Genomic DNA, 22,628 nt, shown 5'->3' with positions numbered 1-22,628 from the left:
CAGTGCAAACATCATCTTCTCTTCTGGATCTACACTACAGTGAAAGTATAATCTCTTCTCAGTCTCCTGTGAAATATCAAGACGTTGGTCAGTTTGAGTTCAGTGGATCACAGCAACAACAGAAAGCCTTTAAGACACACAGCTGTAAGCAAGTCACATTTCACAGGTCCACAATTACACAACATCTGACATCTGCAGGATCTACAGTGATCTTAGGATTCAAAGATGTCTGCTGATAAAAAGGTTTGGTTTTGCAGGTCTGGACTGAATTGGATTTAAAAAATGAAATGGCAGGAGGAATTAAGATATGAGGAGCTCAGATGCAAAAGCCGCTAAACACCACAATGAGATACTACCGATTGCTCTCGGCACGTATTATACGTTCATCAAATACTTTAGCTTTAAACCCACTTAACTCTTTCCCCACCACTGATAAGTTATTATGTTAATTAAGAGAAAACAAGCACCAATGACGCTTTCCTGAAAAATTTTACGGTAATTTGTAATTCTGCTTATCCGCTTTTACCTAATTTATTAAATGAATTAGGTAATAAAATAATAATAAAAAATAAATAAATAAATTAAACGTCAAATTCAATTATTTTTAAACTCTGTATATGTTTTGGTAATTGTTCTGAATCTGATCTCTAACAATTTTTCTTTACATTATTAACATTACCTTAAATGCAATTATTTCAGCTTTATGTTCAAAATGTGGTATTTTTAAAGATAATTACCCATTAAAGAGAACAAATAATGGTAGAATGAAAGTTGTTTCCTGTTTTGTTTGTTCTTTCATTTGATATATTTGTATGTTTATATATTTATAGAAGAACATTTTCCTGGTAGGCATTTTGTGAAACTTTGAACTCTTTCCCTGCCAGTGTTTTTTAGATTTTCACAAAAGTTTAATGCCATCCAGAAAATTATCTTCTTTACATATATAAACATGCAATATATCAATGAAAGAACAAACCCCCACTTCAAAAAAATAAAAATAATAATAAAAAAAAAATTATTATGAAATAATTCCGTTTTTGTAAAGGACTTTTGTTAGAGCTCAGATTCAGAGCAATGATCAAAACATACACAGAGTTTGAACTGTTTTTGGATCAGTGGATGCTTCAGTGTTTTTTTAAGTTGGGTAAAAACCCCATCTGGTGGATAATAGCGGAAATACGGATTGCCGGAAAAACTCATAGGCAGGGAAGCATTTTTCCTTGGGTTTAGTCATCAATGGTGAAGAAAGAGTTAAGAGTGTACAGCAGTATCTGCGTAATTAATTAAAATGTATTTTATTTGAATTTTACTTCCTAATATTCACGTTTGAATACTCAAATGATAGTTCTACATCATGTTTGTATGAACCACAAGCGTGACATATGACTTGTGTACAGCAGAAGAGAGAAAGAGCAGGTATGTGCACTGAGCTTTAGGTGAGGATCATCCAACAGCCGGATCATAATTCCTCCATCCTATGATCTGCAGTGTGTGTGCCGAGGAGGAGACTGGAAGTCCTGCCAGCTGCTGGCACAGTTTGGGGAGGGCATTAGTCACACGAGCACATGGGGTAAAAATGAAGAACGCTGGGTGAAGAAGCTCCCATATAAAGCTGTAAAATCACCATAAGATCACTGCTCTTAACCTCAATACAGGCTTCTTGATTTATACTTCAAGCTTCATTTTCCTGCTTCTTGTTATTTATAATACTTTATATTAAATAAATAATGACATACACAATTGTATGCATGTGACTCTGATTAGTCTAATGCATCCATATGTCAGTCTTTCCAGAAAAACGCACGAGTTTTGTGATTGTTGCGGGCAAAAATCTTTGATCTTGCTGCATGTTTTCTTAAAAACAATTTTATGCGATGAAACTGTGGGAATTTGCAAATACTGTTTGCAGCTTTTGCAGCTTTTCAACGATGTTCACTTCGCGTAATCATGTCACTTCATAAAGTTTCCATGTCAACAGGGGACATGGCTGCGATTTTGTGAAGTAAATGCAAAATTTTTCAAGTTTCTGCTAAGATATAAGTCATTGTTGCTACGAAAATGTGGGGATTATAAAGTCATGCAAGCCCTGCATATTTTGCGCACGGAAATCTGCAATTTATGCGGCGCAAGTGCAGCGTATTTGAAAAAATGCGGCCCCGCATAAATTGTTGAATCATGCGATCGCATAACTGCGTTTTTCTGGAGGGACTGGTATGTGGTTCTAGTATAATGTTTTATCATGCAAGTAGCACTATTTCAGCAGTATGTGTCCATCGGCACGTGATGGATTTTTTGTGAATACCTGGATGATACGCAGCATACAACAGAGCATGCTATGTTGAATATTGTATCCCACAATGAAAAGCTCTCAATTTGACCTTCTAATCCCTGTGAGATGAATGAATCTGAAGTAGCGTCATTGTTTTTATATCTCCCTGTTGACCCATTATTTGATCAGACTGCTAGGACTTAAGACATTTTTTAATGAAAATGAATTTAAAGGTCACCCGTGTCATTTATTTAGTATTAAAATCTTTCTCCAGTCCCAGCATAATATGCATAGACAGTTAGGAGGGTACAAATATACCACTGGTACATTGATTTTTTTCAAGAAAGTGTAAACAATGCTGCACTGTCTGACTCGCGGACATTGGCTGCATTCAAGAGGAGTATCATATCAGAAAATGCATGCGTGTGGTTTCTCCAGAAAGAAATGGCACATAATAAGGAAACGTAATGCACAGATTCCTGAAAATCACTGGCAGTGTTAATAAACCAAAATCAAACTATCCAGGGACAAATTATTTGCGTATTTTCCGTAACCTACAGTATGTGTGAAAATGACTTTAGAGATTGAAGGGACAGGCTTTAATTATCTCCTGCCGTGCATCCTCATTAATTCAACCCATCTTCCTCTTTGTGTGAGGTCCATTGGTTTAGATGTTTCCAAAAGCTGTTTGCCTTCTCATGACTGTGGTGTGATGTCTCTGTGTCTAATGGTCCTTAGGGAACCCAGCCAGAAGACACATCGCCACCTGCACCCACCTGTAACTAATGCTCCTAATAACTGAATCTGACAAACAACAGGACAAAAACAGCAAGGAATGGGCGTTCTGGTACATCAAAACTTTTTGTGCAATCTCGGCTAAACGCTCAAATGCGAAGGTCAGACTACTTATTGGAGTAGATGACATGGCCACTCAACTCATCTAAGCAATCAATGTGCACCAATCGATGTCCATTAAACACATTTAAAAATCACATTTCAGCTTTAAAGACTTGCAACTAAGACCAAATCTTTGTTTTCTTCTTACGGGGAGTCTGCAATCAAGGTTATTTGTCTAAAAGAGTGTGCGGTGTTGAGAGAAGGTATTTATTGCAGTGTCAGGAGCCCCATAAATTTGGCAAGAAATGATGCTGCAATATCTTACTATGACAGATGATTTCACTTGGCTAGTACAGGCAGAACTGTTTTGTTTTTCTAATCAATATGAGCAGACTCGAAGACGTTGTTAAATTTTTAGTGAATAGGATAAGGAAATAGACATAGCTCATGCCAACAGACAACCAAGGATTTTATTCACTGGGTAAAAAATACTTTTGCACTTTGGCTGTTTGGCTGGTTTCTTTGAATATAAAAATCCTAATAAAAATTAAATAAATATACACTCACCTAAAGGATTATAGGAACACCTGTTCAATTTCTCATTAATGCAATTATCTAATCAACCAATCAAATGGCAGTTGCTTCAATGGATTTAGGGGTGTGGTCCTGGTCAAGACAATCTCCTGAACTCCAAACTGAATGTCAGAATGGGAAAGAAAGGTGATTTAAGCAATTTTGAGCGTGGCATGGTTGTTGGTGCCAGACGGGCCGGTCTGAGTATTTCACAATCTGCTCAGTGACTGGGATTTTCACGCACAACCATTTTTAGGGTTTACAAAGAATGGTGTGAAAAGGGAAAAACATCCAGTATGCGGCAGTCCTGTGGGTGAAAATGCCTTGTTGATGCTAGAGGATTTTGGTGGTGGTGTAATGGTGTGGGGGATGTTTACTTGGCACACTTTAGGCCCCTTAGTGCCAATTGGGCATCATTTAAATGCCACGGCCGAACTGAGCATTGTTTCTGACCATGTCCATCCCTTTATGACCACCATGTACCCATTCTCTGATGGCTACTTCCAGCAGAATAATGCACCATGTCACAAAGCTTGAATCATTTCAACTTGGTTTCTTGAGTTCACTGTACTAAAATGGCCCCCACAGTCACCAGATCTCAACCTAATAGAGCATCTTTGGGATGTGGTGGAACGGGAGCTTTGTGCCCTGGATGTGCATCCCATAAATCTCCATCAACTGCAAGATGCTATCCTATCAATATGAGCCAACATTTCTAAAGAATGCTTTCAGCACCTTGTTGAATCAATGCCATGTAGAATTAAGGCAATTCTGAAGGTGAAAGAGGGTCAAACATAGAATGAATATGGTGTTCCTAATAATCCTTTAGGTGAGTGTATTGCTAACATGTTACGATGCCTGTAAATAACCTATAAAACTATTAGTAAATGCATTATTAATGTTAACATTTTAAATGTGTTAGTAAATGCTGAAATTGAGATGAATTAAGATGAATAAATGCTGTAGAAGTGTTGTTCATTGTTAGTTCATGCATGTTAGATAATGCATTAACTATGTTAACAAATAAAACCTTATTGTAAAGTGTTACCAAAATGCTTTGTCATTTGTTATTTATTATTTTATTTAAACAGAATGCCAAACAAACACAGTGCATTTCTCTGTTTCTCTGTAGGCCAATAGTAAAAACAAATCCTTGCTTAAATAAAACATTACAGTATAACAAAGCTCCATTTCTTTGCCAATTTGCACTCCGGGAGAAGAAGTGCTCGGCACAAATGTACCAATGTGTTTCATGTTTAACTTTCATATTTTCTTGATTCCCAAATGGATTGTGAAACCATCCCTGCGTTCTGCAGAAGCCTGTTAGCAGCTTTAACAAGTTTTCTCCATCCCAATATCACCCTGTGACACTTTAACTAATGGAGCCATCATTAGGCTAATACATCACTTTGTGTTTGAAGGACTGAAGGCACCTTTTCATAAAATCACTGATATTGGAGATGTCAGATATTGAGTATAATGAAATGACTGGGTCATGGGTTCATGGACGGAGTCTCAGTGGAAATCTAAATGCTGATTCACTTTCAAACCAAACCTGAGGCTTCTCATTAGTGATCTTAAAGTGCTCTTACTATCCAGTTAATATAGATGGCTAGTTGAGATGAAAAGCTTTTATTGTCATGGCATCAGACTAAGAAGATAGTTAAAGGGTCTGTGAATGACGCCATTTTAAAATAATGTGACAGCACAGAAACAGAGGGATAGGCTGAATTTACCAATGTGGCACAGATCAGATATGACCCATGCATTCAGGCCTCATTCATATGTGAAAATAAATCAGATATAAATTGGATCTGTGCATTTGTGTCTTAATGTAAGCGGACAGATTCAATATTCCCGTGTCAAGATGCGTCGTACATCACATCAATGGTGGCAAATGGCATCAACTCAGGTGTATATAGAGTTTGCCACTCTGAAATATGGGACAAAAGGTGGCCTGCTGGGTATGGTTTAATGTTAATATACAGTGTATTGTTATAAGCCATTTGTCAAAACGATAGCTAATCTCCTTATTAAATATTAATTTATTCCTTTTATGCTTTGGCAACATACAGTAGGTTTGTTAATAGTTTGTTCATTTTTACACTGTGCTTCTTAATCGCTCTTGCGAGATTTTGATGTCATCTGCCTTTCGGTTTATGTTGTCCCACTTGAAGTCGAACCAGCCTGTTGTATCAGTCACTGGTCAGATCAGCGTAGCAGTCAAATGATATTAGAGGTCCTGTATGCGACAAATCAATTAAGGCCAAAAAAACAGGACGTCCTGGCTAATACGGGACAGTTGGCAACCCTAAGTGGATACCACCCGCGATCACATGACTCTTATTAGCAGCGCACTGGAGGACGACGGCTCCACTCAGTGGAGTAATGCTGACGCTTTATACGTCTTGTTACAGAAACAAAACTCTATAATCTTATAACCTTGAATAATCATTTCATATGCATCCAAAGCATACCACACCATTATAGTTCCTCTGCAGCTCAAGCTGTTCTGGGTCAGCATGTCTACCTTGAAGTGTTTAGTGTAAATGCAGAAATTTGAGTTGCTTTTTAAAGATTTTAAAAAGCAGGTCAAACATATAAAATAAAAATCAGGTAGAGTCAACAAATGCAGCCATGATGTTTAAAGGCAAGCAAATGCTTGAAAATGTTTTGGTTTCTCGATTAAATTGCTAGAGTCACTGTTTCATTGTAGCTGACTGACATTAAGTTTCTTTCCTGGATCACTGTGATGTCTGCATTCAATACCACAGTGTACTGGTCAGTAATATCTTAACAAGTTGGTTAAAGTTCCCATATTGTCAAATCTGAAATTTTGTGGCTTTTTTCACAATAACTGAGGTCGAGGGGCTATGCAAGTACCATATAAGTTTCAAAACAGTCATTTACGAGTCAATTGCACACAACCTGCTTGAGATAGCTGTGAGTTAAAACCGTTCGTTTGTACATCCGTAAAGTTGCTAGTTCACCAAGACACAGTCGCCGCCTTCAGTCTCCACCCTGAGCACTGTCCACTGCCCCACCCCTTTATGCCAAACAAACCCCTAATATCACACCATGTGAAAAAATGCTGTTCAATCGATGGATGTCAGGAAACTAAATCGTTGCACAGGATTCTGAAAAACATTAATATACAAGAACAATGGATAATATTCATTTTATTCAGAAATTCCTTAACAATTAGTTGAACTTTAACTGTCTGTCCTAAACATTTCACAAGTGACTACTTCAGTGTGCCAGTTCAATGCTGGTTTCTCCAGGAATCTACTCTTCAAAGATCTTCCAGTTCTTACTTTGCTGGATCCGACCTCAAATCCACAACCCGTAAGTCAGGGGTGTCCAGAGTTTTGTTCCAACCCAAATCAAACACACATGATCCAGCGAATCAAGGTCTTACTAGGCAGACTATATACTTTGAGGCTGGTGTGTTGAGGGAAGTTTTAGCTAAACTCTGCAGGACACAGGCCCTCCAGGACCGACTTTGGAAACCCCTGCCGTAAGTAAACATATTTTAAGTAGGGCTGCATGATGACTCGCACATGATTGTCATGCGCATCTCGTTGATTAGTAGTAAAGCGGCATCACCTGCTTTCAGAACCAGCTGCCGGTTACCGCTTCTGAAAGCAGGTGATGGTGATTTATTAATCATAGGGTGGCCATTCGTGCCAGTTCCGCCGGACACGTCCTGAACATGTTTTCGGGTTCATTCTCCGGAAGTCGCGTTGCTCGACCGCATACGTCATCGAGGTTCTCACATTTCATATGAAACCCGAAATATTAAACCTTGATGACTTATGCGGTCGACCAACGCGACTTCTGGAGAACGAACCCGAAAACATGTTCGGGATGTGTCCGGCGGAACTGGCACGAATGGCCACCCTAACTAATCAATGAACCAGCTTTACCAAAGAGGTGCGACAGACAATCGCATGCGATTTACCATGCAGTCCTTACTTTTAAGTTACATTATGAAGCCAGAGAAAACTGAAATTATATATTGTAAACAGTTATGCAACACTAACGTGATGCTAACATGTTGCTAACTAGATGTTTACGTATTGTTTTGTAACGTTAAAGTGTTTGGTAGCCAACGGTTTTGATAAAATATCTGTTGGAAATCAGACGTTGTTTGTATTCTTAAGTTACAGACACCGGCCCAGTGTCTGTTTGTTTATTGAGTTAAACATGGTAAGGTTCAAATCTATTAGTCTCTGTGTCTGTTGGTTTACTAACCTAACATTTAGTGTACAGAAACTAACACTTAGCATACTTCCATGGGTAACGTTATTTCAACTGCGTATTTTACTCCTAAAACAACAGGCCTATCAGAAGAGAGGCTCATGAATATTACTTATTACAGGCCAAAACGACCTGTTGTTAGCAGAGCTCCTGAAAGAGGAGCTGTAAAAATATATAGAGATTGTTTTTGGCACTTAAACTGCAAATATATATTTTTTATGGACATCATAACCTAAAATATAACCCTAAAAAGCCTTGAAATATGGGACCTTTAAGAGCGATTGAATTATAGAAAACAATGCCAACATATGTTTGACACACATTAAGAAGTGTGATGAATATCTTAACAAGCACAGCATGGCATTATTAATGTCAAGGATGTGGGTTTAATTACCAAAATGTATCAAAACATGGAAGCACCCTGCTGAAAAAACCAGCATCAAACCAGCATGGACCAGCATGGGAATTATGCTGGTCTATGCTGGTTTAGCTGGTGGTCACAGCATACCAGCATGAAAACACAACATATGCTGGTATGACCAGCATGGGATGCTGGTGCTAATGCTGGTTTAGCTGGTGCTAATGCTGGTTTGGTGCTGGTTTAGCTGGTGCTAATGCTGGTTTGGTGCTGGTTTAGCTGGTGCTAATGCTGGTGCTGATGCTGGTGCTGATGCTGGTTTGATGCTGGTTTAGCTGGTGTTCACTTGAAAACCAGCACCAAAACACAACATATGCTGGTTTTGCTGGTATGCTGGTTTTTTCAGCAGGGCATCTATCAAAATCCCGATGAAAAAACCAGCATCAAACCAGCATGGACCAGCATGGGAATCATGCTGGTCTATGCTGGTTTAGCTGGTGGTCCCAGCATACCAGCACCAAAACACAACATATGCTGGTATGACCAGCATGGGATGCTGGTACTAATGCTGGTTTAGCTGGTGCTAATGCTGGTGCTGATGCTGGTTTGATGCTGTTTTAGCTGGTGTTCACTAGCAAACCAACACCAAAACACAACATATGCTGGTTTTGCTGGTATGCTGTTTTTTTCAGCAGGGAAGTCAAGCTTTTATTTCTAATGAGCCAAATATACAAAACAAGCACCCTTTGTCTATATATTGTTGAAGGGCCTTCAAACATTTAAACTACACTTTGAATATATATCAAGTATAACTTCATGACACTTTGATACAATCATATTGGTGTTTTATGGCAAGCTACATAAAACAAGTTAACATTAAAGAAGATATCAAAGGTGTCCTTGAATGAAATTGCCTTTTTAATGACAGAAGGCTTTAAGTAGCATTCAGAACAAAACAGACCCAACTATATGTCTGCTGACTGAGATCAAGGTCATCCTCATCCATTCATTTCATATTTCTTCATGGAGATTGCAAGTTTGTGGGTCAATGTTCTGTTTGAATAAAGAGAACCGAGCAGACGTGCTTCACCACCGGAAGCAAAGCATTTAAACTTGATTTCGTTCAAATGAGCGGAAGGGAAAGTGGCGTTTGCGTGCACATTTCTGACTCATGATGGATAATTTTGTGAGTCATGCAACTGAAAACCTTTTCTTACAAACTGGATTGCTAATATATAACACCAGGTGCATCGAAGCAGCACTGCAGATCTTCAACAGTATGCAGGAGGATGGATGAGAAATTATTTTGTTTCCCAAAACACGACCTTCCTCTTTTCCCCGGCTGATATGATGAGGCTGTCTGCATGAGAATTTAGCACTTTAAGTGGAAAGGGCTTGATTTTAATTAACATTATCGACTAGATGGGTTTGCCCCCCTTTCTGCATGAGATGCCCCATTTATCCTCAATTACTGACGACACACTGCATCGACAGGCTGAGTCTGTGGGTTGAGAGGTCGGTTTACCACGACCGTCTGGAGGTCTTACCCAGGTTTCCGGTCATCAGGTAGGCGTTGTGAAAGTCCTTCATTCCCAGCCCGACAATGTGGATGAACTCCTCGATGACCTGCATCAACTCGACTGATCCTGGATAAATCTGTGAGGGGAGAACGATGGGAAATAGTGTGAATAATCATAACAGATACATGAAATCTCACATGAAGATGGACTTTATTTACATTTCAAAAACATTAACTATTTAGCACAATTGTGTTTTTGTTAGAGATTCTTCATCTGTGTAAACTCAGAGCTTCTGCAACACCACACTGATCTTTCATATATTTTTATATGTAAAGTGTGATTTACAACATTAACAGAATAACAATTTTTCATCTTTAAAGGCGCACAAATTGTTTGCAAGGTCTAAAAGATTACATAATACTAAATTGTCCAAATATATTAATGCTAAAAGCATTTTGCGATCACTTTTTAATATTATTATATGTATGCATTTGGCAGACATTTTTATTTAATCCAACGTACAGTGCATTCAAGCTACACGTATTATCATCATGTGTGTTTCTTCAAAATCAGACCTCTGACTTTTGCATTGCTCAACCAAGCAAAGGGAACTTTCTCATCCAGATTTATGAAACCAGAAAAAGTAAGGATCAATAAAGTCGCCATAAAATTGCTTATAATAATTTGTTATTTTATATTGAATATTGTAGTGATTTTTAATTATTTATTTGTGTACTTAATTTATTTTTTGGCCAATTTTGTCTTTATTTGATAGACAGTATTTAAGATATGACAGGGTGGAGAGAGGGGTATGGGACAAGCAAAAGACCTCGGCCAGGATTCGAACTCGGGTCGCCGGAAGTGCAGCTGCACAATATGTCGCAGAACTATCCACTACACCATCGGCTCCGACTGTGCACTTTGATTGTTGACTTTAAAGTGAAACTTCTGAGAATTGTTTTTAAACACATTATAAATGTTAGAAATGTATTCCTGAAGTACATTAAAAGCTGAACAATGTAGTACTGAATTGCAGAGTTAGATCATTTTTCCACATTTCTGTGTTCTGAATTATTTGGGCGGGGCTTATATGGTGGCTCGATGATGCACTGGGGCCACTGAGCATGACCCCGCCCCTAAAACAATTGCGGGCATCCAAATAAGTTGTAGTGACAGACAGCAGCTTCCCCACGAGTCGGTGTGGTTTCAATGCCAACAGCCGACACACCCCTGGCGTTTGGGAGCAGAAAATCCCGTCTTTTAATAACTTATTTTGTATACTTGGTAGCTTAAATGCTTTTTAAGCATTCACATTTGGCTGGGTGATTAAGACAAATTCTTATGTTGGCTTGTGGTGTAAAGATATTACAAATTGAAGGTTACAAATTGAAGGTTATACAGCATTTACTTTCCAACTCTTTGCACTATAAACAATCTTTTCAAAAACAGACCGAAATAGAGAGAAATCTGACTACTTAAAATTACACAGTACTGTACTACAGTAAATCAGAAAACACTTAAATGAAAGCTCTTGAATGCTCTACATGTAGAAATACAAATAAGTCATGGTTTAGTCATTTTAAAAGATGCCTTTAGTAGATTAAGAGTTGTATAATAAAAGCAAGTTGGTTTTGCACAACCAACACACTTTATTAAACTGGATAAAAAATGCATATAACAAGGCAGATAAAAATACCCCTAACACAACAAGATACAAGAAAAACAAAAATTGTGAGCAGCGTGTTCTGGACACTGTGACCCACGCTCCTAACACTTTAAAAAAGTCTTTGTAAAGGGCACTTTCTCTGGATCTCATCATTCAGTGTTCAGTCCTTCACAAAGACAAACTCGTGCTGCTGAACGATGGTGTGAATCTCTCTAGAGGAGGAGCCATCAGTGTCAGAGCAAACGTAGAGGAGGAATAGATAGAGGCCTATGAGGGTCATCGTCCCCCTCCCAACTGAACCATCTCAACCTGTCGATGTAACCGCTCTCTCAATAACAAGTCAATAACATCATGACCTGCTGATCCAATGCTTAACATTTAGGTGCCTGAACTCTGCTATTTACATCTGCCATTAAAGAGCAGATACAGAATGACAAGGACAAAGCATTTTTTTTTACTTAAGTTGATACTTAAATGTAATCTCTTCCCTCAAAATATACCCAAACTAAAATAGATACAGATCATGAAGCCTTTGCTCTAAAAAACACAACTTTGGTCTTATTTGAAAGAAGACACATGGAAGCTTATTGGAAAGACAGAATTATTGTTTTGCATTACTAAATAGTTAAATATACATTTCTAATAACTTTATAAAATAAACCTTTTAATAAGATTTTTATGTTATTCAAAATCTTTAATACCATTGAATTTTCGTAATTCTTGTTACCAATATTAACAACAACAAAAAAAACGTATACAAGCATTAAAAAAGACAAAAAACAATCTCACTAAATATGTTTGGATGTAATATTAGTAATCCTACCAACATCAATGGACATGATGTTTGGAATGCCATGAGAGCAAAAATTACTAAATTTAGTTTTCCTGTATTAGTTTTGCACAAACATGTAATGAAAACACAACTAGTACTAATTTGAGGTAGAAAAGGGATTTGCTCTCAATGCTGTTTGATTAACATGAGTGACAGACAGGAGCAAAATTAGGGAACTTCCCCTTTAAGACCAAAGTCTGGATCCAATTTATTGTCACACATGCGTTTTCTTTTTTAGCTGCTTAATGGTCATGTTTATACGGAGCCCCTCATGGAGCAAAAATTTAATAAGTTTAGTTTCGCATCCTCACGTGAAACTTTAGCATGTGCACGTGAAACTACCGCGTTTAGTTTCGTGGGTACGCGATAGTTTCATGTGAGCACACGATACTTTCACGTGAGCACGCAAAAAACTTTTTAAAAAATGACGGTTTTAAACTAAACTTTATTTTTTTTTACTCCAATGTCACCTTAGGGGCTCGGTATGTTTATGAGGATACTTGCAATGACAGAAATTTTGACGCATGTGTGTTTTTAAGGCCAATAAAGCGGCAAAATGCTCACGAGCTCAACGAGCAGCGGATGCACGACTTGTGCGCTCCGTTCACACAGAAACAGTGTGTGCGTTTAATGTTAGCACACAATGGCTTGAAATCACTTGATGTAAAACTTCAGTGCTTAAATATGTGTACAAAATGTTACGTTTTCATGACCAAGCACACAGGTAGGCGTTTAACCTCAATACGATAGTCTAAAATCTTTACCTACTGGCAAAGGTCTACCGGTTTATCATACCTACGGATTTATCGCCCACCCCTAAGGAGAACATTGTTACATTTTGGTTAAAGATTGAGAAGACAAACCACAAATTTGTTTGTGAAGTAATCAATGCTGTAAAGAGTCCTAACCCTTTAACCCGTCAGATTTCTCTCATCTCATTAGCATCATCTGAACCCTCGCTCCCCGTGAAAACAAACACGGTGCAAAAACACATTGCATTCAATCTGCAAAAGACAAAAACGCAGGTGCCGAAAAATAGCACTGAGTGACATTTCTTAATTAGCACCCTTAGTGAGGTGCAGAAACAGGGCGATGGAGTCACATATCTAATAATCCCCCTGGCAGGAGTCGAGCTCTGCATTCGCACGGGGGCCGATCTTGGGCCAAGCCAATCAGACGGGCTGTAGACGAAGGGAGAGATGCTAAGAGAGTGCAGGCAGATCAGACAGGAGGGGGACAGTAGAGAGCATCCCTCGCCATGGCAACAGCGCTGGGCTGCTGAAGTGTGGAGGAAGACAGCAGTGCGGGAAATGGCCGAGGCAGACGGCCATTAGATGAACCTGTACTGTTTTGGCAAATTATATAAACTACGGCCATGGATACAATACATATCATAGTAGTTTACAGTTATTAAACAAAAGCCATGTTTTTTGCTTACTATATACATATATATTTATAAAACAGTCCTTGATTCTGATTGGTTAATAGCTGTGTTTAATTTATGTTAAACCGCAGCCATGCACCCAATGATTCTGTGTATCGCTGCGCATCACATAAGAATGCAAAATTTTGGGAATTTTTTTAAGGCTGGAAACTTTCCATGGGAATATATGGGAATAAAGAGTTAGAGTTGCCTCTAACAGGGAACTTTAAATGTAGTTAAACAAATCTTGCAGCATAATTTTGTTTAAAACAGCAAGATTTAATGCAATTTCTCCCCTGCACATTCTTTGGTCACATGCACATAACACACTGCTTACTGAAGGGCCATTGAGGCCACACCTCCTGCATGTATGTACATTCTTGCATAACATGCACAGATCATTTCTTGAATAAAAATAATGTCAAAATGTCCATCTTTGCATGTATTCACGTAAATGACATCAATTTGTCTAAAACTTTCTTGTGTTGTATTCATATTAGAAGGATTTCTAGGCTTGATTAGCATAAGGATTATCCAAAATGTTTTATTACCTTGCATGAATGTCTGCTTATGACCAAACTAATGTTTACTTATCTTTGTATATGATACAGTTTATAAAAATCCCTTAAATTTACAAATAATTCCCATTCATTTCTGTTAAGTTTCACATGCGGAATATTTTCAAAATTCCCGAGATTAAGGGAAAAAAAATACTGGAAACTTTCCGCCCCTTTGCAACCTTAGCATCACCTTTATTGTAGTTCTAAATGTAGTTTCGAGAGGAGCCTAAACATTCAGGTCTGTCAATCATCATTATGGGCGTATATAAGGTAGCCTTCCGGCCTCGGGGTCCAGCTGCAGTTTATCCGGCATCCCACCTCCTCCCCATCTCCTCCTTCACTGCTCTCTTTCTTCCTCTGTGCATTTCTGTTGCAAGGGGGGATTGAACTTGGGGTTCGAGCCCCGGCCTCAGGTTCGCTCTCTCTGAAGGTTCAGAGCTCAGCTGTAGAGCTCCCTTCGAGGACAGCAAGCCAAGTTTGTTTACCATTAATCATTAAGATCTGAATGCGCAGGCGAACTATTGAAACAATGTAAACAAACACTCTATTGCAGTCCATAGTCTATCAGGGACAATTTTTTTCTGGCGGAAGAAAGGCTTTTAATGATTTAACTTTATGAAAGTTGCACTGATAAATATTTTTTTGCTTTAGTATTTGTATTATACAAATTATTAGTATTTTTGTCTTTTACAAAAGCAGGAACATAACTGAGACTAGTTCTGTATTGTGCATAAGTCGGCTGAATGGGTTGCAGGCACCCTAATTTACATCATGCCTAATAGCGTGTCCTCAGCCATGACTTACTCGCAGCAAGACTTTATAAAAGCAATATCACATTGCACTGAATGTGAGCATGAACTAAATGTTATATAGCTTACATGTATGCTAGTGTTATCTGTAGGCAGTGTTTTTTACATTCAGGCTGCGTCTGAAACATAAGGCAGCTGACTTGTTGCCTCGCTGACATCGGTGGCATGAAGGCAGCTCTGGGAAACACATTCAGACAGCTTTCATAGGCAGCGTAATGGAATTCAGTTTGAAATATAAAGAGAGATCGCCTTTGTGATAACTAATCCCATATCTGAAAACTACAATACAAATTTCTCTCTAATGCAATCAAAAGGTGTAAGACGTGAAAATATAACTTTATTAACACACTGTATCACATTCCTTGCACTCACACACACACACACACGCATATAATTGTGGGAGAAGATGATAAAGCTTGAAAGGTGGAGCAGTGCTAGCAACGCAAGGGTCATGGCTTTGATTCCCAGGAATGCACACATGCATAACTGTAAATGGAGCAGGAAGCAAATACTTAATTAGTAAAGCATTGCATTAGAAGTCTAAAGGGTCATGAGTTCGATCCCAACACATACTGATAAAAATGTATACCTTAAAAATGCACTGTAAGTTGCTTTGGATAAAATCATCTGTCAAATGCATAAATGTAAAATGCAAATACCCAATATAACTGTGTCTAAGGTCATCACTAAAAAACACAGGGAAAAGAAAGCTATTCTGTCTCTCCCTCACTGAAGAACCGGAGACACCGCAAGTCTGAGGTGTGAACTCCAAACAGGCAATCAAAGCTCAAGGCAAGCTGACTTTGTAGAAGATGACAAGACAGGCAGATGAGATAAAATCCTGGGTGATCTTTAAATGTCTGGTCTTTTTGAGGTCAATCATTTAGCAGGGCCGGTGACAACCACCTTAGATGTCCTTTAATGATCCGAGGAGCCCAAAGATTTAATCTGTGACAAAGCCCAGAGCAGCGAGAATGTAAAAGGCGTCACGTCCGAGCACGCAAAACAGCTTCTGCAAAACAAGCGGTCCGCTACGTGACCTGATCGTCAAACGCACAGACTGAAAAACACATTACTTTGCCTCAAAGCACCTGTGACACTTTCCTACTGTAAACTCTATTAGAGGTTAATTTAGTTGACACGCGGGAAACACATGTTGCAGAAAAAAACATTACAGCTCCAAAGCAGCTTACGTTTGACATTAACACTGTCTGCTTAAAAGGTATTACAACTTTAAGCTGACAGGAATAAAAGGCACTCAATTCAGCCCAATAAAGCAGTTTTGTTTAAGTTTCTAAAGAATCCATGAAGCTCCTTTACGCTGTCTCATCTGAGCAAAGGCAATGCGTCATCGCTCAAAGATCAGCACCAGGGCTGGATGTTTGTTGCTGCCATCAGGTGGCTGCAGCTGGTACTGCCCATGCCCTTTCACTATAATCCACAGCAGGGAGGTCTGTATTTGGCAGAGAGAGCTCAATTTGACGCAGCCCTGCCTGCGGAGACAGCAAACCCTTTGACCTAACAATTACCTAAAGCATCTGCACGAATGACGGCGACTGATTTGCCGGGTGCTCATCACACAATATTTAGCCGCAGAGCCACACAACACATCTCAACCTGCAAGCTTTGTTAACAGTGCTGGATGTTCACACCCACCTGTTGTGCATCTTCCCATTTCTCCCGGTTCTCCTCCTCCAGAAGATTACTGATTATCTGAAAAAAATTCTGCATGAAGAGAGAAAAATAAAAACATCATAATTAGTGAAATACGATATTTTCTGACATCTATTTATACATGTGACCCCATCTGTGAAATCCAGGTAAAAGTCTCAGAATATAATAATGAGGTGAGGAGCATCACAGTTTTATTACACATTGATTTCAATCTCTGTCATGACCTTCTTTGGTCAAAATGATATTTTTTACACAATGTTTATTAAATTATATAGGATGATTTTATGTAAAAAACAGTAAATCACAACAAAATGACTTAAGCTGAGTTTTCACCAACAGGGTCACACATGCTAAAGGTAGCTCAATGATTTCTTAAATATATTTTACAAACATAGTTAACGGCACTGAAACAGTTACAAAACATTTTCTTATTGTATTTTTGTCTGTCTTATAATTTCATATAGCATAAAAAAACACATTCGTACAGCCTTCCAAATCTGAAAACAAGCACAAATTACCCTGCATAAAGTGAAGCTATGGATAAATGAGGAAAACTATTTGCCAGTGGGGTATGAAGTAAAAACGTTCAATAAATATCAAAATACTTAAAGAAAAAATGCTTTTACACATTGGAAGTAAATGTTTTATTTTTCCATCTCTAAAGACACAATAAACAAGACAAAAATGCTGAATGAAGTTTGACTTTTTGCAGTATAAGAAACTGGTAACACTTTACAATACGGTTGCGTTTGTTAACAATTAGTTATTGCATGAACTAACAATGAACATCACTTCTTGATCTTAGTTCATGTTTATTTCAGTGTTTACTAATACTAAAACCTTTACAAGTGTTGTAACTGTTAACAAGAATTAATACTGAATGCTGATAACTTATATTGTTCATTGTTTGTTCATGTTAGTTCATGCATTTACTAATGATTACTAATACAACCTTATTGTAAAGCGTTACCAAGAAATTCAAACCATAGCTCAAGCCTACAAGTCTATCATGTATTATACAAGTATGTATGGCACTTAACCATTGCGTAGACCCCACGGGTTAGGTCGGGTCTGCTCCATTCTCCATTGAGTTTAGTATCACTTTAAAGTGAGTGAGATTATAGGCGTGTCTTTATATTTTTACGCTGCCTACTCGAGAAGTGACTTAATTTGCAATTCATTGACTAGCCACTAGAGGCTCCAAAACAAAGTCAATTCCCATAGACCCCCTTGTTAAAATTCCCAACTTTACAGCAGAAAAAATTTTTTACTTCCTGCTACAAAAAGTGTATATGGATAATTTTGCCATTCATGACAGCTGTGAGGGGGGTGATTTTTTTTGTAACTCATCCATTTAAATTATAATAAGCCTTAAATGTCTGCATAATTAAGGGCGTGGCAACTTGGTGAACTGCCACTGCTGTCACTAGAGTCGAGCTAGGCATGCATGGTTTCAGCAACCAGCCACCTCAGCTTCACCCATATTCTGCCTCTTCACCCACTTTTGGTTATCCGATGCGCACAATGCAAGTTGGCGACTGCAGGCCCCGCCAACTAATGGCTTCAAAAAATCCTATGGGTGACATCACGGACCCTACATCCAGATTCTTTACAGTTTATGTGCCTACTGCTGTGACATCAAGCAAAAAGTGGGAGTGAGCAGAGTGAGCATCGTATGAATGCAGTGTTTCTCATTCATTCATTTATTTATCAGTCCACCACAAGATCAAAATTGACCACCATAAGTAGATCGTGTTTATCACTACCTCTGTCTCACATTACAGTCAGTCAATGCACTTCGCTGAGCCTCATTTAAGTTGCAAAAATGGCGTACATAGATGCGGACATGCAACAAACTTCAAGTCTGGAAAACTGGTATGGTGTTCTTGATTCTCAGCCTGTGGATGTTTTTCACCGCTAAACGGGAACTTACAACAAATCACAGATGACAACAGATTTGCTCTAGACAACCCAAGCACGAAGGTAAAGCTAATCTTGCATTTAGCGATGGTCTACAGTGTTTTCACCTCATGTTTTAGTATCAGCTTAGCTCGCTTGGCACCTCAACCGAGGTGGAACTAAAAAAGTATTGGGTACTACGTACCCGCCCCAACCCGTAGGGTACTATGCAATGGAAAAGCACCATAATATGCATTATCATGTAGGCTATCTTGCATATATAATTGTAAGAACAGTACGCATAAATGATGTTTCTTCACAAATAATTGATCTATTGGTTAATTCAGTATTTGGCACAAGAGCTAGTTTTGTGTAACTGATGATTTACCAGCCATTATACAATTATTACAAGATTTTTAAGGACAATTGCGAGTATTCAGCCGGTCATGTGGTCTGAACATGGCCTATGAGGTGTTGCTTCTTTGAAAATACAACAGCATTCATTAGCCAATCATATACATGAACTATAAACCTTGTAATGCAATCACCTGCAATAAAAGCATCTGTCAAATGCATAATGCAAATAAATGATTTACATCATCATTTTAATCAGATTTTATCCCAAATACACAAACTCTCAGGTTTCCATTACCTTGGAAGCTATTTTAGTGAGGATTTTTTCCAGACAATAGTGTTCATGTTAAGATAATGTCATTGCACCCCATATGTCTGAACCTACACATCTGTTGAGAGTATTAAATACACAGCAAAACATCTGCGAGCATTTCACAAGTATGACATGTTATACTATATTTGTGAGGATAAACAAGCTGTAGACTCACACAGTATTATGAAGATTCTCTATTCCCTTTTTAAAGTCGAAACTAACGGCATCTTGAGGAATTACACCGACCACCACAGCCCTGATTTACAGGGAGATGATGGGAAACGTCCGGTGGCTATGGCTCTAAAACACACCTGGGATTTTCCACCGCTCTCTATTGAAGGATTGGTTGATCTTCTGAAAGTACTCAAATGTGCGCATAATTGAGAGGAATGAGGAGTTTGAAGGCGCTCAGGAGAGCAGCGTATACTCTAAGACCGGATAGAGACCTGGGCTGAATGAGATATCCTGCTGGATGTCTGCCTGTCTTTTCTGTTTGCCATTCAGTCTCCATGCCACAAAAGAACGGAGAGAGGAAGCTTCTTGGCTCTGACATGCTTGTTTTTCTACTTGAATGCTTATGCTCCCTCTGGTGGCAATGCGTCCGCTCAAACAAGGCATTAATACGTTCCAAAACACACGAGCAACCTCGGCACACTCGTGCAGGGAGGAGGGGCCGCTCCGGATAAAAACACCCACATACCAATCTACTGTAGCACGCAAAAGTGCACGCTGTGTATTAGGGAAAAATACTCACATCTCGCATGCGTTTGTGTGCAATCAGTTTATTGTGCCATTGAGAGGTTATGACAATGCTTTGAGATGGAACGAGATAGACTCAGCGACAATCTCTTATCAGCAGCTGGCGCACGGTGTTAAAATCCTATAAGCTCTCCAAGAGGGGCAGAAGTGTGGAGATGTTTATCAGTCATGGGCCAAGAAGTTGCACTACTATTTTCAAGGCACTGGAAGTTATTTCTGTCATTCTGCAAACTTCTGCTATTATGCCAACTTCAAGCACACAACCAATATACTGTAACCGCCATGTCATAGCAAACGAGTGCATTACAACAACTGAACTAACAATAACTGGGTTTCTATCACCTTGATTGTATGTGCATTTTAAAATATCACAAACGTGTAATGGAAATGCCAAATTTGGAAAAAAAATCCCTTAATTTGCAAAAAGTTTTTACTCTAGCTTGAGGTAGTTTTTGACTGATGCGATAAAGAGTTAATACAATTAAAAGGAGATGGAGACGCATTTGTCAAATAAATTCTGATTAAGCGAACATTAAACCAACGAGACTGATCGTCTAGCTGTTTCAGCTAATATTGTCTATACCATTGTCTTTATATTTATATAACGCTTCGTTTGAATGAAAACCCGGCTAATGAGTTTTTCAGCATTGTTATTGTACATTAAGGCCAATTGGATTGTTCATGTTGCATTAAACTAATGTTAAAAGTTACAGCTTTTGATTTGATAAATGCATTTGTAAATGTTATAATTAACATGAACTAAGATGAATAAATGAAGTACGTGTTAGCAAATGCATTAACAAATACAACCTTATTAAATGTTATATGAAATTACAAGGTTGACCTGAAAACCAAAATGTCAGATTTTACCTGAACATCATCAGAAGAGGGTTCATAACTGGCCCGTTTATAGGTGTCAGTAACGTTTCGGAGAATCTCCACAGAGGAGAGAAGGTCACCGGCATAGAAATTACGTCTCTGTGTGAGATCCAGAAGGACCTTTGTAACTTGGGACATGCCATCCCCTGCCAGATTCCTCTGACCTTTAGCAAGGTGCCCCTGGACCTGGAGACAGATAAAGAGAAAAAGACTGGGATCTGTGCGTCCTTTAAAACCTCAACACAGCTTGTTCATGTCAGGAACATAATTGCCAGTTGTTCTTAATCAAATAAAATAATATAGATGATAATAAGGAGGAGGTTATTTTTCCATGGCATATAAGAGGTTTATTGACAGCTCTTACCACATGGGATGTAATATCCAACAGTATGTAAATTCAATTAATTCTATTTATTATAGTTGGGGTAATGTGTTGGCAGAAGCGCATTACAAAAGTAATGTAATTACAGTAATATATTTGTGTTTCCTGTAACGCAGTAATATAACACATTATCTATAAAAATGTTGGTAATATTATACCAGTTACATTCTTCAGTAACGCACGTTACAATAACGCATTTTAAAATTAGGTGTAATTTTTATTAGTAGAAAATCTATGTAAACTGTACATTAAGTAAGGAATAATTGACGACGGGCTGTTGAATTATAAGAAAATAATGCAAACCCAAGGTGGTTATGCGGCACGACGCGAAGCGAAGTTACATCGCAGGTGTCCTTTATTTTCTAATAATTCAAAAGACCGGAGTCAATTATTCTGCTTATACCACGGTTACCAAAAAGAGGTATTGTTCTGGTGCCTATTTTAAAGACATTTTAAAGGTTAGGTGTGCGGTTATTGAAAAATAATCAACACCCATTGAACAATTCTAACAGAATAAAGCATTCAACAGCCCCGTGGTATAATCAATATTATCAATTAATTTGTATACATTTAATTTCTACATGTGTTACAGAGAAAGAAAAAAACTCAGCATGAAAATTTGGAAACACAACTTTTGATAACAGATTAAATATTTCTTTAACGTCGGAGATCCAACAAAGTCAAATTTGGTCGCTGTTAATTGCTGCTACAGTACCCAAAACCTTGGGTTCTACAGGATTAAAGGTAAAGTGCATTTTTCCACTGTACTATAAGCAGTAAACAAAAATTAATAATTGTTTCTTAAACGCTTCATTTTCTGCCATTTTCACCCTAAATGTATGCTTTTGGGCGAGCCTGAAGTTAACATGCAAGGCTGTTCAATCAAACAGAGCGATGCTTTCAATGTGCCGCAGAGCCACTGTGTTTACACTCTTCAGGGAACGAAAGCAAATGGCTTACTTATAAATATCTGTGCATTTTACTGTTAAAACATTGGAATAATAATTAACAAAACAACATGCACTTCATACAGCATGAAACAATCCACAAGCAAACGTAAATTCATGCACACTGACTCAAATACAAGACAAAGAGACGCATGTATGTGTGAGTCAGGCTATGCCTTCATTGTGAAAAGCAAATGTCACCACAAGGATAGTAAAACCTGAAACCAGACAGCGCCTGAAAGCCTTACATAGCCATAACGCAACCTGGCATGCAGCAAGACTCACAAAACACACACGACTTTAAATCCTGCTTT

General features: G+C 38.3%; 1 protein-coding gene across 4 annotated transcripts in view; it reads right to left on the bottom strand.

Moving 5' to 3' along the window:
* Positions 1-22,628, bottom strand: part of adgrb3 (adhesion G protein-coupled receptor B3) — a 208,129-nt gene that overhangs the window by 64,185 nt on the left and 121,316 nt on the right. For all 4 annotated transcript variants that reach the window (XM_065296013.2, XM_065296012.1, XM_065296014.1 and 1 more), the window contains 3 exons: positions 20,977-21,171; positions 16,764-16,832; positions 9,845-9,953 (listed from right to left, as the gene is read on the bottom strand). In XM_065296013.2, coding sequence (XP_065152085.1) covers positions 9,845-9,953; positions 16,764-16,832; positions 20,977-21,171 — 373 coding nt within the window. The remainder of the gene's footprint in view (positions 1-9,844; positions 9,954-16,763; positions 16,833-20,976; positions 21,172-22,628) is intronic.

The sequence above is a fragment of the Paramisgurnus dabryanus genome, chromosome 20 (assembly GCF_030506205.2).
Source record: "Paramisgurnus dabryanus chromosome 20, PD_genome_1.1, whole genome shotgun sequence".
Classification (NCBI taxonomy): Eukaryota; Metazoa; Chordata; class Actinopteri; order Cypriniformes; family Cobitidae; genus Paramisgurnus; species Paramisgurnus dabryanus.
This window is presented reverse-complemented; position numbering and strand designations above follow the sequence as displayed.